At 48.3% G+C, this 18,137-nt stretch overlaps 5 protein-coding genes across 5 annotated transcripts; 3 read left to right on the forward strand and 2 right to left on the reverse strand.

The window, feature by feature from the left end:
• Positions 1-1,617: 1,617 nt before the first annotated feature.
• BKA67DRAFT_527435 (uncharacterized protein) lies at positions 1,618-3,003 on the forward strand (the record flags this gene model as incomplete). The annotated part of the gene is made up of 1 exon (XM_046098857.1): positions 1,618-3,003. The coding sequence occupies one exon, from the start codon at positions 1,618-1,620 to the stop codon at positions 3,001-3,003; it is 1,386 nt and encodes a 461-aa protein (XP_045951590.1).
• Positions 3,004-5,812: 2,809 nt separating this feature from the next.
• On the forward strand, positions 5,813-8,107 carry BKA67DRAFT_632446 (uncharacterized protein; the record flags this gene model as incomplete). Its single annotated transcript, XM_046105605.1, has 3 exons — positions 5,813-6,747; positions 6,798-7,897; positions 7,961-8,107. The coding sequence occupies exons 1-3, from the start codon at positions 6,180-6,182 to the stop codon at positions 8,105-8,107; spliced, it is 1,815 nt and encodes a 604-aa protein (XP_045951591.1). The 5' UTR covers positions 5,813-6,179.
• A 2,571-nt stretch (positions 8,108-10,678) lies between these two features.
• BKA67DRAFT_128363 (putative MFS transporter) lies at positions 10,679-13,017 on the forward strand. Its single transcript, XM_046094983.1, has 7 exons — positions 10,679-11,014; positions 11,070-11,119; positions 11,175-11,245; positions 11,300-11,545; positions 11,600-11,768; positions 11,826-12,313; positions 12,382-13,017. Exons 1-7 carry the CDS (start codon positions 10,959-10,961, stop codon positions 12,949-12,951), a joined length of 1,650 nt encoding a protein of 549 aa, XP_045951592.1. The 5' UTR covers positions 10,679-10,958; the 3' UTR covers positions 12,952-13,017.
• Positions 13,018-13,082: 65 nt separating this feature from the next.
• On the reverse strand, positions 13,083-15,893 carry BKA67DRAFT_527786 (peptidase S8/S53 domain-containing protein; the record flags this gene model as incomplete). The annotated part of the gene is made up of 3 exons (XM_046098896.1): positions 13,083-14,463; positions 14,519-15,176; positions 15,227-15,893. The coding sequence occupies 3 exons, from the start codon at positions 15,891-15,893 to the stop codon at positions 13,083-13,085; spliced, it is 2,706 nt and encodes a 901-aa protein (XP_045951593.1).
• A 1,551-nt stretch (positions 15,894-17,444) lies between these two features.
• BKA67DRAFT_664923 (uncharacterized protein) lies at positions 17,445-17,789 on the reverse strand (the record flags this gene model as incomplete). Its single annotated transcript, XM_046108469.1, has 1 exon — positions 17,445-17,789. One exon carries the CDS (start codon positions 17,787-17,789, stop codon positions 17,445-17,447), a length of 345 nt encoding a protein of 114 aa, XP_045951594.1.
• Positions 17,790-18,137: the final 348 nt, after the last annotated feature.

Here is an 18,137-nt window from a genome sequence, read left to right on the forward strand (position 1 = left end):
GTGCCAGCTCTACACTATGCCGGAAGAAAATACGGTCTCGCAAGCCGGCTGAAGGCAAAACATGCTTAGACTAAACAAGGAAAACATGCCACATGGTTTGTAGGAAAGTTGAAAAATATACTTCACTGTGGGAATCGAAATCACCCGCATGGCCTTAGGGTGTCAAACGCAAGCTATCGGAGTATCGGGACTTTATTTTGGATTATGTTGGCCATCCATATGTGGGTGTAGTAAACTCTCTATATTATACTTAGAGATCTGAGTTCAACTTAAGGACCTCAATTTTCGACTCCCAAACTTCAAGTTCTAGACACTTCTATGCCAACTGCACAACATTTGTATGCAATATCTTGATCGCAACTTTCCTTGGTACCGCCGTCTCGGCTGTACCTCTTATCCAAGATCGCACCGCAAATTTAACTGTGAACGGGCGCGAGGATGCCGCCAATCTCGAACCCAGATGGAATTGGGTTATCGACGTTGAGGCTGACGATACCGCTGTGGAGGCAACCGAATAGTACCCCAAGGTCTACTGAGACAAACCATGGTCTTTCATCAACTGGAAAAAAAAGGTAAAAGATCCACTAGCTTGCCGAGTAACGCAACCTTTAACATCTCAGACTGCAGACAAGCCATAATACATAATTTTCGATAAACCAGTTTTGAACGGTATGGAGGTTTAGATATACTCTAATGTTCTGATGCGATTATTTAGCTTATCTCGAAGGTCACTTTTTGCTGGAGGGGAGTTCATTTGTTATGCTCTTCGTTTCTCCAGTCGTTCTTTTGCCATTTGTTTACTTGCGACAAGGATCTTTGCTACTTTCTCTGGCCGCGAAGCACTACCTTCATGTGGTGAACAGTAAAATGCTTATCTGACCGTACAAATACCATAAGGTATGCGGCTCTAGATTGTGGCATCCTATAATATATGCAGATTTCAAGAAATGATCATAACTACTTCTTCTACCCTGCTCTCGGCCCATTCCCTATATACATGCAGCATTGTGAACAGGGTTTCGTTGGGGGTTAGGTCTAATTGAGGGCTCTAAGAGCGTTGTATTCAGAATGGGTGATCAGCCTCCCCTGGCATCCGGTTAGGTTAGTCATTCGCAGCATCACTAATGCGCTGGGCGGGATCCTCCTCTCAGCGCTGGTCATCTGCCATATTCAGCGTCCGTGCGATCTTGTCCCCCGATTCCTTGCTGACCTCCTCCTCTAATCACAGTATTCCTCCAGATTTCGGTATGATCAAATAACCATCCTAGAGATCTGAATCGATCTGTCTTTCTCTAACGAAAATATCAAGCAAAACCATGTTGAGGTTGCTTGACATGATGAGGCGGCGGTGCTTATACCAGCCACATAGAAAAGCCTATTCTTAGCGCACAACCCCGCGATTGTTGTGTAACGTTTTGGTCAACAAGAAGAACTTCTGCCTAGAATGAGTTCCCATTAGTACTAGCTTCAACTGACGGGTTGCCTTTCGCGGCGGTTTTGAGGACGTACTTAAGAGACCTCCGCGACGATGAGCCGGGAAAGTCTTTCGCGGCCTCTGCTGCGGCGTTTCGCACGTGAAGATTGCCGCTCTATGCGACAACTGCCCCTTCCGTAATGATGTCAAGCTCTAAGCCATGTGCACATACACATCTCCAGCACGAGACATCAGCGTACGCGAATATTGCGGGCTTCCATCGTCCAGATGCTGACCGTCGACTTGCTGCAACGACCAAGTCCGGGCGAAACCCGTGGAAAGTCAAAGGCATCAGAGACACCACCATTGAGTCAGAAATACTCAAGTCGGCCCAAGAGCTTGCAGTTGCGTTTCCCGCTCCGTTAGTCTTGCCAAACGATCATCTGGCCTTGGACCCCAAGGATCCGCCCCAAAGCTTTCGATCCTGGCTACTGGAAGGAGAACGCAATAAGCCGACGAAGAGGCGGAAGACGCTATATGTAGCATCAGTGCCCGAGATCACGAAACAGATGCAGCACATGAGCTCGTGGTTAAAGCCAAATATCGCGGATGGCGGCCACAACAAGCAGTCCCAAGCCCCTGCTTCTGCAATGGAGCCTCTCCTCGCCAAGGACTTTGTCGACTACCTCGGCGCGTTCTATCACGGTATGAGCGTGAAGCCATTCCCACAACGCCTACAGTTTGTCCCTTGGGCAGAGAAGAGGACTAGCGGCGCCAAGGAGAATCATGTCGGTCTTACGATTGAACAGAAATGCGTCCGCATACGCGCAAGACCATCACCGGACGGCATATTCTCAGGGCAATTGAACCTCGAAGATATACTAGACGCTGCAATTGAAATGCTTCCCACAGATGCGTATGCCCTCGTGCTGTTGATAGACCACGATATGTACGAAGACGAAGACGACGACTTCTGCTGTGGCCGAGCATACGGAGGCAGTCGTGTATGTGTTGTCTCATCGGCAAGATACCAGCCTGTGCTCGACCAGTTTGAAAATATCGACTACAATCACATGTGGCCAGCATCGCACTGCAAGTCCTATGTAGATAAAATCTGCAGGATGGGAGGCATGACCACATCCAAGCAGAAGCCCCAAATGCCGTTGACTAGATTATCACATCTGCGCTCAGCGATTGACGAAGCGAATGGTGACACCACATCAGGGAGCCTACAATATCAGCGCGGGCTGTGGCTGTCTCGCCTGGTGCGAACAGTATCCCACGAGCTTGGGCATTGCTTGGGGATGGGCCACTGTAGCTATTACGCCTGTGTCATGCAGGGAACAGCTGGCATGGCAGAGGACCTGCGACAGCCTCCTTATTTGTGTCCAGTATGCCTTAGCAAGATCACGCACGCCGTCGCGTGGGAATTGCAAGGTCTCGACGAGGAACTCAAGCAGAATTATATCACAAAACGTTACGAGGCATTGATCGAGCTTTGTGACAAGTGGAAATCCGTTGGTATGTTTGCTGCATATGGTGCATGGCTGCGGGCAAGATTGGAGCCTGTAAACTTTGGCCAACCATAGTCCAATTGCACGCTACACAGGAAAACACAGCAGAATGAACGCAATCGATTCTATTAGCGTATAGAACAACGCACCGGGCTTTAGTGAGCACTAGTTTAGCGTCATTAGTCTCCAGAGATAATATACGTATTATAAAGCTATGATGAAAAATGGAAGAACAAGGAGGACCCCAAAAATCGATGGTCTTTTCACTAATAATAAGTCTCCGCTGTGACATTACCGTAATAAAATGCTAGTACGAGATCCAATTTAACAGAGCTCATGGCACACGCATTTCGATTGAAGAATTGCTAGCAGGTCTCATGATTGGTGGTACTTCGATCTCATGTCCGAAGTTTTACAACCTCCCTCTTGGTTGTGCCTAACACAGATTGAATCTAAGCGTCTTTGACGTGGAAATAGGACGATACTACAAAGCTACAGCAACAGTCTCTTTCTCCACAGACCACACGACAGACCAGCTACACTGCTCAGTGCACTCTTGGCATCCCGCCAATACTTAATCCCGGCGAGCTTACTATACGTTGTGATGCTGTGTACCATTGTCTTGGTACTGACTTCAAGTTACAAGGCCCCTCCGTAGAAACAGATGCCCAGGTAAATTTGTTGTGTTGGACATCTCTCTGGTTGATAGCCAACGCCAGAGACGTGACAAAATTCTTCCAGATCCAGTAGTCTTGCACATTGCGGCCAGGCTCTATTCTTAAGTCGTCAATGGTAAGCTCATTGTCTTGCTTTAAATTCATCGCCAACCGACGAATGTGGCCCGTGTCGATTGGGTCTTCGATATTGGCAATACAGTGAACGTTACGCATGTACACACTCCCTGGCGCAGCCTTGCAGCCACAGGAAGATGGCAGACAATTCTGTCCAGCCTTGCCCCTCGATATAGAGTAAGGTGGGGTTTCTTTCTTCCGAGAAGGATGTCATGTGGGAATGGACTAAGTCAACGAACATCTGGTAAAGAGCCCCTCCCTTGTAGACCGAATTGTCGTACTTGGACTGTGGATGATCGTTTCTCCTATTCACCATATCCATCATAAGCCTCAAGTTAATTCTAGCTAGCGCTACATCATTGTCCTTTGCATTTCTGATTGGGGGAGTGAGACAAAATAACTGGGGTGTTATGTGCATAGCCTTGAGCTTGTTGTCGAGGCCACGGTATTTTATCATGTGCCAGTTGTGCATGAGGTTCAGGGCGTGGAGGGAAGATTTGTCCCAAATATTCCTGGTAGCGTACTTACAGCGAGAAAAAAATAAAGTTGTCTTGAGTGGGCGTTTGAGAAGTTGCAAAAAGTTGCATGTTCTGGAGAAATAGGTTCCAGGTAGAATTTGCTTTGACGGCCGCCAGGTGTTCCTAAGTACTTACAGAATAACGCAACGATCATACAATTACATGTCTATATCTTCAGTAGCCAATAACGCGAAATTTCACTTCTTTGTGGTGTCTAAGAGTTTTTAGTACCCCGTCAAGATGGGCTTCCGCGGCTGCTATGTTTCCGAGGCAAATCTTGATATCAGCTATTGTAAACGGACGGTGAAAGTGGGGACACGCCGTGGCTGCCGTACCGCTTACACACAAAGTGTATATTTCAGCCTTAGGTAGAGCGCCACTGTTTCATAACTGATGGTGTTGAGCTAGCTGCTCATGTTATGAGTTCTCTTTAGCATATGAAAGAAGAACGCAGCCCGGAGAGTTTCCAAGTGACCTCTGTGCCTAGAGTAGTGCAAGCCAGCAATGAGAAGCGTACTCCGGAGTGTCATGTCAGAGCTCGCAGGGCTAGAAATAAATCAGGTGATGCAGGCGGGTAGACTAATCTGCGACTTGAGTGTTGAGATTTCCTCCCTGCAGAAGACTAAATTGATGGACTAGATCGGAAACAGGTGATTAGCATATACTTCTCAACACCAGTCAACACCAGTTGATAAGGGCTCATATATTACAACAATTGAACAGCTCATTTGATGCATATGGCATCTTGATAGGCAGAACGTCAAAAGAATCCACAGCCGCGGCTCGGGCCAATTGGCTCGCAAAGCAAGTTTTGGAATTATTCCGGGCTAGCTATGGGTTCTGCCGGCCTGACCGCAACGGCCGCTTACCTTGCAGTGTCCGTTCCAGGATTGGGTGCTCATTCAACAGGTAGTCGCACTTCCTTTTACTATTGAGACAGTTTGTGCTACCAGGTCAACCATGAGTATGAGATATGATCATCGCCACACAGCAGAAACTTGGAAGTGATTAAGAGCAGGTAAACATCACGGCTGTACCCGATGTGCCCCATTTTCCCCCGACTGTAACGCAAATCGGATACCATTCACTTAAGTTACCACTCTGGCGTGTGCCTCATCACGTCTCATATGACGGTTTCTGCATGTCAGGCACCTAGCTTTGCTTTGACCAACCTAGTGCCTTTTTTTGCACTTGTTCGGAACCCTCAGATGATCATTATGCGGTGCCGTAAACCAAAAATGATTAAATCACAGGCTTTACATTCTAGCAAAAAATGCAATGCCACACATGGGATCTGAGATACCGATCACCAGCGGCCGCACTCAGAGACTAGGATTGGGGAGCATTGCCTTATGTTGTTCTAGTCTTGGTGGGGCACAAGTGGATAACATATTTCATGCTTCTTGAGCCTGAGGCTACTTAACTTAGTCCATTTCAAGAAATATAATCAGCCCTTGCAATAGCCAGGTCCCAATCGTTTAAATCTCGCTTAGCCTAACTAGGACTAGTGCCGTAAGCTTACATGCATAATCATCCACTGGTGAAATTAGATCACGTACTCATACCGCGGCTCTACGGACCTCATCGTCAACTGTCTACTAGACTTGTATGCAGCCTGTCGCAGAAAACCATCAGCAATATTATGGGGTATAATCAGCAACTGGAGCCTTTTCAGGAAGTTAACCGGTCCCGGTTCAAGAAGAATGCGGACCTCAGAAGTAACCTTTGGTAAACTATAAAGACGTCGCCATTGACATGTAAAGAGGTTGAACACCATCAGCTATCAGCACTTCTCCTTTAATTTTACAATATCTGCTGTACCATAAGACGTGCTTCTAACTTGATCAATTCTTCCCGTGCAGATTCCTGGCATATTTGTTCATATATCCTTCCACGTAGCAGACCAGAACTGCATCCACGTATCCTTCTCACTATTCTCCTCATGGAAGGTAATCTGCCTCTTGCATCTCTTCCAACCCTATTGCTCCATGATGGGTTGAAGAAAGAGCAGATCAATCCGGTTCAGATTATCAGCGACTGGCTTGCGAGACTGGAGGCCTGCTTCCAGGTCAAGGCATTTGACCGTCTATCGGACCTGTTCATTGATGACTGCTGGTGGCGAGATATAGTCGGCCTATCTTGGGACTGGACTACAAAGCATGGTCAGGACGCGATCAGTAGTTATCTCTCCGCCTCCCCTAACCCCCTCCGAGACATCCAATGCGCCAAGACTGGAGGTTTACAGCCAACATGCATGGACGCCGGCGACTTGTTCTGGATCCAAGGAGGCTTTGTGTTCAAACACCCCTACGGGGAAGGCAAAGGGTTCGTGCGGCTCACTAAAGAAGGAAACGGCGAATGGAAAGCCTGGACTGTCTTTACCCAGTTATTTGAGTTGGATTTCCAGAAAGAGGTGGATGCCAAGAAGACGCTGCGAACTCCGGCAACTAACGGTATCAGCAAACCTGCCGAAGAGAATTTGGCGTTACAAGTCCTGGTGGTGGGCGCAGGTAACATTTATCATACTGCTCGAGCGTTTCAATGCTGACTTCTGTTTCAGGACAGGCTGGACTTGCACTAGGTGCGCATTTGAAGAATATGGGTATCAATTCATTATTGGTAGACAAAGCAACCCGTGTTGGAGACTCATGGCGAAACAGATATACCAGTGTCGCTCTCCACACCCCGAGGTATACCGATTACTACCCCTTTCTCAAGACGCCGGAATCCTGGCCCCGGTATATTCCCCAGGATAAGATCGCAAGCTTTATGGAGCATTACAGCCAGCTCATGGAACTTGACATTATGCTGCAGAGCACAGTGACAAAGGTTGAATACAACGAGGATTCGAGAAAGTATCATGTCGAAGCGCAAACACCATCCGGGCTACAAGTGTTCACCCCACGACATGTCGTACTTGCTACAGGCTTGTTTAGTGAGAAGCCAAATATCCCTGAATTCTCCGGCCGGGACTTATTCCAGGGTCAGCTATATCATTCGAAGGCGCACCGATCGGCAAGCCACATACCAGACCTTCACAGCAAGAAGGTGGTCATCATTGGTGCGGGCTCAAGTGCACACGACCTTGCCCACGACTTCGTTTCCCATGGAGCCCAAGACATCACGATGATCCAGCGAGGTGCCATTGTCTCCATATCCGAAAAGAGCCAGGAACTCTTCTTGTTTAGTCTCTGGGACACCGACGGCATCAGTACCGAAGAGGCTGATGTGATTGGGAACTCATTTCCAACTCCCGTGGTCAGGACTATGAGTGTTGGTCTAACGCAGATGATGTGTGCACACGATAAAGAAATGATTGACGGCCTCAAACGGGCGGGTTTGGCAGTCAGGACAGGTGAGGACGGGATTAGCATTGCGGAACACCAAATTGTCCGAGGTGGACAATTTTACATTGACCAGGGCGCAAATGAAATGATAATCGATGGACGAATCAAGATCCGTAGGAGTGAGGGTGGAGTGAAGGAGTTCAATACAACTGGACTCATTCTGGCAGACGGTACTAACATAGATGCTGATGTGGTTGTGCTGGCCACTGGCTTCCACCGAAGCATTGTAGATATCCGAGATATAATGGGCGAGGAGGTTGCTGATAAGGTCGGGACGATCGGATTTCTCGATGGAGAGCAGGAGAGAAAAGGTGTAAGTGTGATCTAGGATATCAAGTGAGACTCAACGAGAATGTACTAACGAATGGGTGAACAGACTTGGAGACCGACTGGTACACCAGGTTTTTGGTATATGACGGGCAGCTTCATTTGGTGCCGCCAGTATTCTCTTGTACTTGCTCTACAAATTGCGGCTATCGAACATGGCTTGAACGAGGCACACTACGAGCAGAACAAGAAGTAGCAACCAGTGAGGTAGGCGCAAAGTAACATTGGTGCTACTTTGAGGTATTCAGTTATGTTTCGGACAAGTCTTGAAACATAGTGGTTATGTAGCAACCCCCGAAAACATGTGCATATCATATCTCTTCGTACTATTGACGTCGTTGTCCCTCAATGTTATTTTCGTCTGTTAGGAGGCGAGTAAAAACCAACTTTTGATTTGCACGTTGCTAAATTCAAACTTGAACATCCATACTCCAGTAGATACTCCACTTGCCGCAGATGCCTCACCAGGAGTGGGTTGTTCAGTTGCCCTCCATATGGACAAGTTCGTAGTAGCAACTTAGTCCACTTTCTAGCTCATCTTATAGACATCGGGCTTACGCTAAGCAACGTGGGAAGCTACTGCGGTGAGTTAGGGTATAAAGAGGTAACACAAGGCACTACCATCTGGATATCCACAATTTTATCAACCCACGCATGTATGTAGTTCCAATCAGAAATGACTCTGCAGAAAGAATCCTAACAGTTGAATCTGTCACAATAAAGTGATTTAACTATACCTTTACCAGACAAGCTCCGTTCTCCAAGACTCTCCACAGATCTTTCGCCGTGAAGGAATTTATGCCCAATGTCAGAGAGCCTACAAGACCAAGGAGGATTCAGCTCTCTGTGGCTGTATCCATCGTTTTATCAGTTTTTTTTTTGTTTACAAATTTTAGAGCTTACCGCCCAGAAAACAAGCTAGACAAAGTAGACTTCAGCTAGACCGTCATACCGTCATACTTCCACATCACCCTGGATCTGGCTTCTACTTTTCTAAAGTTCCGTGATTGTTCGTGCTTTATATCCTTGCGAAACACGGTTGGTTAGGTTCGTTAGTTTGGTGCTCTCCACTTCGGCACGGCAGCAATAAGGTATACCATATACCGCCTTGTTGTAATCGCAAGGTAGGTAGCGAATTTCCCGGGAAATACAGCAGCTTTCATGAAAGGAATTGCATATTATAGTTGCCTGGGGCCACCAGTTAGGTAGATGCCTGAGGTGCACAGTCCACCCTTAATAGATAGCCTTCAGGAATCCCTCAGAATAGCTGAGGAACTTCACAACAGAACAACACTCTACTGAGGATCAATACACACACCTGATCGGTACCATGGCCCTACAGAGTAGTGACGCCTATCAGAATATAAGCCGACATGAAGCTCTCTAACGTCGTCATTCATTGCACCCCTGGATTGGACTATGGTTATGGATGTTACGTGTCAACACACTACAGACAATGCTTGCATAAACACATAGATCGCTTACAGAGGTGCGAGATTAGAGATCATGTGACTGGCCTTCAATACATGAAATAGACTAGGTCACTTACTTTTGAAGGCTGGAATATGCCGCGTATGCACAAGCATCAGGAGCAAAATCAAGAAATTGCACGCTAAGTGACCACCAACCTGTGACAGCACCACTATCACAATACATAATATACCTAAAACCAAAATTATTGGAACAGATAGCTGAAGCCATTAATAATTATTTCAATTGCTTTGCGACACTTTTTTCGTAAAGTTATTCAAGTATCAACGTTTTAGCTTTGGTGAGTTGTGTGCAATTTCTTTGATGTTTGCTCCTGGCATTTGCAATGTGCTGTCTTCGATCATTGCCTAAAACGGATTCATCGTGAGCTGTCGGTGTTGGAAAGTGTGCGGTTGTGGGTCACTCACACACCTTTATACTCAAGGTTGTGTATATATCGATCTCCGAGAACCATGGGCTTATGCTTGGTGCAGAAGGTGGTTCATAAAATGGTTATCTTCTGTCTCGCAAGCGCCACACATAGCCTCGAATTTCCAACCCTCATCTATGCGTTAAGGCAACAACGTGCTGGTCAGCGATTCATATATCACCGCTACTGCAACAGGTCGCCTAGCAGCCATGCACGTTATCATACTAGAGCTGACAGAGCGAAAGTAAAATGATAGATAATGCATAAATGGATGTGGGATACCGACCGTTACTGCATATAAATTTATTCTTAAACTTTCAAAAAGTTTAACGTTTGGATCTTTTATGTTTATATTTCGTTTGACTTTCTTTCTTTAATTACCCTAAGCCAAAGAACTGCAGCGAAATTGATTGATATTCATGCTAATCAACAAATAAACAACCAAAGTGACTCTCAGACATTCTGCTTATCACAGATTCTACTGCTGCCCATTCTGCTGTCACAAATACCCGCACTCTTGAACAAACCATTGTCATAAACTCAAACATCCGGTCAATTAGAGCAGAAGTAGAAACGCATGGCGTCCTGCGCTATGTGGCAGCGACGTTGGTACTTCCGGCTTCTAGTGCTGTTAGTGATGCGAGGTTTTTGAACAGCACTTTGCAAAGCACAGTACCTCCGTCAACGACGGCGAAGGTAGTCGGATAATAACAGCGGATGAGGTGCAATTATTAATGCAAATATCGTAAGAATAATATGAGGTGTTGTTACATGCATAGACTGACTGCATAAGTGCCGAAGAACGATGTATCATCGTACCAATACCAGACCAATGATACGCCAGCAATGGACACGAAAGACAGGGTTGAGTGGTCGACACTACCCTCAAAGGCGCAGCTCACCCCCCAGGCCAAATCTGCCGTCTCCGTTGCTCCAATGACTCCGCATAGAGCTATCCATTGACCTTAGCCATGGGCGTATTACAGGGAAATATCTGCAGGAATAGTAGGAAGCGACAACAGGGGTCGAGGGAAGGTATCTTACAAAACACGTTGGCTGTCCACCGACGATTGAACTTTTCTAATCCATTGAACCTCTTGCAATACCTAAAAAGTCTGGGATTTTTGAAACTCAAGATATTTTAATCATGGTTATTGGCCCCGGGAACCAGTCCTCAGTTCCCCGGCGGCACTTAGTGCATAGGTGAGGACAACCCCAAACTCTAATGCGGGGAAGATTTTACTAAGAGTCGATGAAGCCACGCACACGAAGGTGCCGTCCCCGGAACCGTTGATCTTCGAGCTGCTGGTAAGGTAAAAGGGATTGAAGCCAAAAAGCTCAATAGCTGATGTATCCGGAACAGAGGGCGATGATACAGCGTTGGGTCAGGCGCTGTTTCCGGTGCCGGCGGAAGATCCCAATGACCCTCTTCAAGTGAGTGGCTTTAGGCCGAAATGCCAAGCAAGTGGCGCAGCTGACCGTTTATAGTGGTCTTCATCTAAGAAAACAATAATACTCGTCATCTGCTGTGCCTACTCGTTTCTCGGTAATGCATTTCTGCTCGGACCAGCGCCGTACATCACGCTATTCTCCGAAATATTTGACATCACCCCAGCGCAGGCGTCTGGGCTGATCTCGTACCCAAACCTAGCTTATGGCTTTGGGTCGTTGGTGCTGGTTCCTTTGTACCTCAAGTTCGGCCGACGACCTGTGATGCTGGGATCAATGCTATTCGTATGTACCCTGTGTCTTGCTTGTATGGAAATAACATGAGCTGATCTCGACAAGTTCGTCGCAGGAATTATCGGAGCATCTCAAGCTCACAATTTTACAGGACTAATGGTCGCGCGAGTCTTCGCTGCATTTGGGTCTGGTATATGCGAAGCAATTCCTGTACAGTTGGTCAATGATATCTTCTTTCTACACGAGCGTGGCAAGCATTTGGCATTTTACTCTTGTAAGTCTATCTCAGCTCATTGAAATGTCTATTTAGCATTTGGCTACGAAAGTCTAGTAACTTGTTCAGTCGCGATTTGCTTGGGCTCCATCGCTCCATTACCATCAGCACATATGCTCATTGAGCCCTACTCATGGAGGTTGTTCTTCTATGTCATCTTGGCATTCGCGTCAGCACTGCTAGTCTTGGCCTTTCTGTTCGTGGAAGAGACCTCATACGACAGGAAGGCTCATAAACTGTCCGAGACGCCATCTGAAGACCTGCGGGCTCCAGAAGATGCCGAAAAGCCCGCCCAAGAGACCTATGAACGAAGAGCTGCCCCTGTTCCAGAACGCATTCCCTTTTTCAAGACTTTGAGCCCACTAGGACATTATGATCCCCAATCACCATTTTTTATGACCATTGCTAGGTCGTTCACCTACTTTCTCGTGCCGCAGGTCTTCTGGGTTATTACCTCGTTTGGGATATATATCGGACTAGGAGCTTTCGCTTTCAACTACACATTCCCGATCAAGATCATGGGGCCTCCGTATAACTGGAGTGAGGTTAGTGGTCCTTTCTTGCACTACGTGACGCGTGCTTCAGGGCCAGCCGTTGACCAAAACCCAAATAGGCAGATTCCGGTCTCATTGCATTGGCAACGTTGATCGGTTTCCTTCTTGCCGTTCCTTTCGCGCCTACATCCGACCGCCTCGCCGCCCGACTGACGCGACGCAACAACGGAGTTCGAGAGGCCGAGATGCGCCTGGGCGTCATGATTCCCGCCATGATCGTTGCGCCGGCTGGCTTAATTTTGTTTGGCTTGACCGCGCAGTACAACCTACACTGGCTTGGATACTTTTTCGGCGTGGGCATGGAGCAATGGTCCGCATACTTCTACTTTTCATTCGCGCTGGCGTATGCCGTAGATTCGTACAACTCGAACGTGTCGGAGATGCTGATCGCGATGAACCTTGGGAAGCAAGCTATCAGTTTCGGCCTTTCCGTCAATTTGCTCGACTGGGTACTGGAGACGGGTTACGCAGTGGTGATCTCCGGAATATTTGCTGCTGTCTTGATTCTGAACAACATCGTGTTGATAGTCTTTATGATCTGGGGCAAGAAAATCCGACAGGCAATGGCGAGATCGTGGCTAGCACGGTTCCATGGACGACACATCCATCACGAACCAAATGTGGCCTGAGGTTCATTCCGAAATGATGTTATAGGACTTGCCACGATGCTGATCACAAAAGCACACTGCTTGGGCAACGCCTAGTATTTATGGGTTTGGAGTTGTATCGCACGTTGATGTTAGATCTCCTACAAAATCGTCTAGCTAGTATACTCAATATGGAACGGCACTGTCTCCACAGTAAGCCAGTCATCCTCATTATCCGAGTCACCAAATACCCTAAGCGCGCTTATAACGAAGATGTATTCACCCTCTGGCACAATGGTCCCATCTGCCGTCTGTCCCCAGAAATATTGTGATACACCACCCCGGTAGACCCACTGATAGGGAAAGCCGGGGACTAATCCCACGCTTTTGTACCCAAACACATTGGTTGTGGACAAGGTGGTGTTGGAAAGCGGCACAACATCTGCGCGTAGTTCGTAAGTTCCTAGGGTTAAACCTGCGCGGAGTTTAGGGTAGACCGGAGTCGGACCTGTGACATCGGCGTCTGGCCGGGGGATCGTAAATGTTCGATTGGCCACGGCTGGGATATTAAAATGCCCATTAGTATCAGTCAGGTACACACCACCCAAGCCATAGCCTCCCTTCTGGATGACAGGTGTGTCGTGTACGCTTCCTTTTACTCCGAGGTAGGGCAGCGACAGGCTCTCGCCGGTTGAGCTGTTCAGCGTGATGTACCCGCTATATACTGGTAGTAAGGTTGCATTGACACCAATAGGCAGCGTCACAGCTAGCTTGACTTCTGCCTTACCCCCAGCGGGAACGGTAATGGTCTCGCTCTCAAAAGTGACTTCGGCCCATGCGTCGACCATACCATTCGGGAAAGCAACGTTTTGCAGTATTTCAACATCTTGATACAGCGAATACATGGTTGCGGCTTTAGTGTGACCCAGGTCATATGTGGCATCAACGGCCCCGAGATTCTCAACCGTGAATGATTGGTCACTGATAAAGTGGTCGCTATCATTGAGCGCGAGGCTGCTGACGCTCAGAATTGTCGTAGTGAAGGCTGCGTCGTATGCCTGGACGATACCACCTCCCTGCTGCGCGACTGGAGCTAGGATATTCGCGACGGCTGTATAGTTGTTCCAGTTCAATGGTGCAGCAGTAGCTGATAGTGCATTGCGAAGAACCACCGGATCGAGCGTGCCGCGGACCTGACCCACAAGTGCGAAGATTGCAGCGACGAGTGGCGTGGCCATGGACGTACCGGAGAGCACGGCGTAGCTTCCCAGTCTCACGGGATAAGTCGAAAGAATCATGCCTCCGGGTGCGCTCATCTGTGGTTTGACATTGAGTTCATAGGTCGGGCCCCAGCTGGACGACCGGCTCATGTATCCTCCTGCTTGTGTGTTCGGCCAGTTTTGGACATATATGCCGGCATGGAAAGCATCAGTTACGTCCACAGTGACGTTTCCACCATTGCTCAACAAGTCGAGAAACTGAACACCCTGGTCAAGGCTGATCGAAGCCACACCCTTGACTGCGGTATTACTTATATAGAGTTGATCGGTGCTGCTTCAATGAAGTTAGTAAGGGTTTTCTGGTAAGGATTAAAACAATTCATCCTTACCTATTACGGAGGCTATAATAAAGGATGTACTGGCCGCCCTTGGCGGCGATGTTTGTTGCCTGTGCTTCTGGGCCGCATCCGCTCTCATAAGAAACCCCAACAAGCACGATCTTGTCGGACAAGTCAGGGGTGTCATCCGGTAGTGCACTGCAAGCCGCTGCCCCAATGGTACTGGAGACGGACCAGAGTGGCAGTGTCACATTATCTGTGAAAGAAGGTGACCCCCAGTAGATGCCAAAACTCTCTGATTTCCCCTCGCCGTCGATAAACGATCCCGCTGCCTGAATCACAGGTGCCAGGGTGTTCTCTACGTTGCCAACCGCAGTGACTTTGATCCCGCTGGCTGGGGATGCCGCCTGCCACAGGCCTTGGTCCCCTGAGTTGCCCAGCGCAACGATGACAGGGACGCCCGCATCGGCAATGCGGGAGGCAGCGATAGCCCAAGGGTCGGAGGACCAGCCCGAGTCGTCGCCGGCGGAGCACGAGATAATATCGCTTCCTGCTTCGTAGGCCATATTAAATCCGGCGATCAGGATATCGTTGGTCGTGTATCCTCCGCATCCCGAGGCCTTGAACATTCCAAGCGTGACATTTGGGGCTGCGCCGAGAAAGCCCTGGTCATTTGCTTGCGCGGCAATGATTCCGGCCACATGCGTACCTATGATTTATCAGCTGAGGTTAATGACGAGTACCATCCCGGATGCTCACCATGGCCCAAACAGTCATCATATGGGTCGTCGTCCGGAATTGGGACAGGCGAGCTTGAATCGTCGCCGTTCAGATCATAGCCGTATCCAACTAGACATCCCTCACCGAAGCAGCCACCCAAAGCTGGATGCAAGTAGTCCACACCAGTATCGACAAGGCCAATCCTTATACCACCTCCGGTGATTCCCTCGGCATGAAGCTTATCAACCTGCGTCATGATATGCGGAGAGAAGGAATCCCCGGAATCGTCCTGTCGCTTTGTAAGGGCAGCTAGCGTGGTGAGATTGTTTCCCACTGAGACCGGGGTGAGCTTTGGGAAGGACAATCTCCTGACAGGCCAGATGTTCTTGACTTTCTGGTGCCCGGCGATTGCCTCAACCGTTTCATTGAGGCTCGACCCGTTCTTCACATTGAAGGATACGCCTTTGAAGAGATTGTACCGGAGGTCCATGCGGTGAGTGACATCAATTCCATCTGTGCTGAGACCTTTGTAGAAAACATCGGTATCTTCGCCGTCGTCCTCAAACTCCACGATGTACGCACCCGAGACGATGTTGTCATCAGTCGCGGCGTTGGCGGCTGCATCTGCCGAAGCAATAGGTGGTGCAACAGCAGTAATCACTGGAGCCAAAGCTCCCAGAAGGGCAAGGGTTTGAGCAAACTTCATTCTCACGAATGTTGAACGAGAGACTGGGCGAAGGCCTGGAGCATGGAGAACACGTCCTTCAAAAAGCAGCAGGGTCGTGGCCTATATCTATGGTAATCCATACTGTTATCAACAAGAGCAGTAGACCTGCATGATTATCACACTGCATACACGATCTCTTTCCTGGAGTTGTGGTGATCACGTCTTGGGCCAATTTCGGCAGTGGGTCCCGATACGCCCAGTTTGGAAGGTGGACCGATTTGACGTTCCATATTCTCGTACCTAGACGCTTGGCGCTGAACAGTTTTAGTATAGAGACTTTCAAATACGAGAAACACGCCGGTAGACCCATGAAATGATTCTATGCCCATGTTTTGAACCATAATTGCCGCCGTATTCACTATTACTGAGTGCACTTTGGGTGGGAAACTCAGTTGACCTGACTGAACCGTAGCGTGTACGCAAAACGATTGGCTGTTCCGGTACAAGAAAAGTCCTATTGATCTTCGAGCCAACGAAAGCTAAATATCCCCAGATAACAAATTCGAAGGTGTTCGAACGCCTGGGATCATGCGTCGCCAGTCGTGGAGTCTGATGAACACGTTAGCTCGATCAGTCTGGCAGCAATCTTATGACTGGACTCACAGCGTTGATGTATCGTACCCGAACACCCAGTGGGAAAATACACGGTCTGACCAAAGATTGTAACATATACGGCCCTCTTTGTATTTCATGTCCCGATCGCGCCTCACTTGTCGTGGTCCAACTGGAATGTGCAAAGTATGTCTGTTATAGTATGCGCCATGCCTCAGTCCGTTAACTCTGCCTTGACGAATCACTTCGAATAACCGACTGCCATTCGTGATTTTTTTAGTAGTCATCCATACCATGAAGACATTCTTTCAAAACGGCTGTGTCTTCAATGGCGCTAGATGGCCCTTGCGCCAGGAAAAGGTACCGTTGTATGTGCTGTACCGCCAATGAGGACACAATGTCCATATGGAGAAGACCACTTTTCCAGTGTGGGCAGCTTATGGAGTTGCCGGCACTTAGCTGACTGAACCATTTTGAGTATTTCCTGAACGACTGGGTCATAGTCTTGAAAGTCACGACGCATCCCATCAAGATCATCAACTATTTCACTTGACGTATTTGGTGTTACTCTGCCAAGATGAATGCCCATAATATTCAAGTCCTGACCACGTTTCGTGGGATAGCAGAGGAATTGTCGACGAGGTTCCAACCATGCGTTTGAGTCTGTACTCTCTAGTAAGTGCCTTGTGACTGGATTCTCCCTGACAATTTCGCTTCAATAACTGCGCAGTGAGCACATGAATTCGCGGGAATATGGTCGAGCAGGGAGTCCGGAAAGATGGACTACCGGGAATTGCTTCTGATTCCATCTGCTCCTATCACAAGGTCGGCGATATGTCTCTGCCCATCATCTAGCTCGACCAACGACCAGTCATAGTGAATGTGGATGCGAGTCGCTCGTCTTCTAAACTCGAATAGAGCACCGACACGTTTTGCGCGCTTGTAGAGAACCTTCTGGAAGTCCGCTCGCCGAACGAGTCAATAAGGATATCCATATTGTTCGAGCATCTCCTTCTGAATATCTGTCTGTCCTATAATTTGGCCAGTGGCGTAACGGCAGAAGTTGATTGAGTCCAGTTCCGTAGCATATGAGGCGAGTTCATTAGCTACTCCCCAAGAATCGAGGATTCTGATACAATTGGGGGTGAGCTGAAGGCCTCTCCCTGTCTTGTTTAGCTCGTCATCAGCCTCAAACACTAGGACGGAGGTGACGCCGCCACGTCCGGCGAGTGCAATTGCGGCACCCAGGCCAGCCATACCTGCACCGATGATGATAACACCGCAATTCCATCCTGATCGAATGGGTGTACTGGGATGAGACATGGCCGGAGATGCTCGAGACGGCTACGACTTTGCGGTAAAGGTTGCGAGAACAATGACCCAAGAAGACTGATGCAAATTACAACGAGCAATGTATGGAAAGAAGTCTGCAGGGTATGGACATTGGTACCATTCTGCAGCGGTATAGTTCGTACCCCGTGATGCATTGACGTTCTTACCGATAATATCACTGAAAACTGGGTTCTGGCAATGAATGACGGCGTTGTGTGTATTCGGGTAAGTATGGGTTGAGATCCCCCCAAGCTCGCTGACCACCAAGGAAGCTGCGCATGGCAAACAAGGCAATACCCCTTCCCATGGTTTATATCAAGCCAGCACTGTCATTCATTG

Source organism: Truncatella angustata, assembly GCF_020726525.1.
Source record: "Truncatella angustata strain MPI-SDFR-AT-0073 chromosome Unknown BKA67scaffold_12, whole genome shotgun sequence".
Lineage (NCBI taxonomy): Eukaryota > Fungi > Ascomycota > Sordariomycetes > Amphisphaeriales > Sporocadaceae > Truncatella > Truncatella angustata.

Excerpts from the sequence above, each read along its gene's own strand:
- BKA67DRAFT_128363 (XM_046094983.1), top strand. The coding sequence starts at position 10,959 with ATGGTTATTGGCCCCGGGAACCAGTCCTCAGTTCCCCGGCGGCACTTA. Across the intron at positions 11,246-11,299 it reads ATCCCAATGACCCTCTTCAA|TGGTCTTCATCTAAGAAAAC; the intron begins GTGAGTGGCTTT and ends GACCGTTTATAG. Across the intron at positions 11,769-11,825 it reads GCATTTGGCATTTTACTCTT|TAACTTGTTCAGTCGCGATT; the intron begins GTAAGTCTATCT and ends ACGAAAGTCTAG.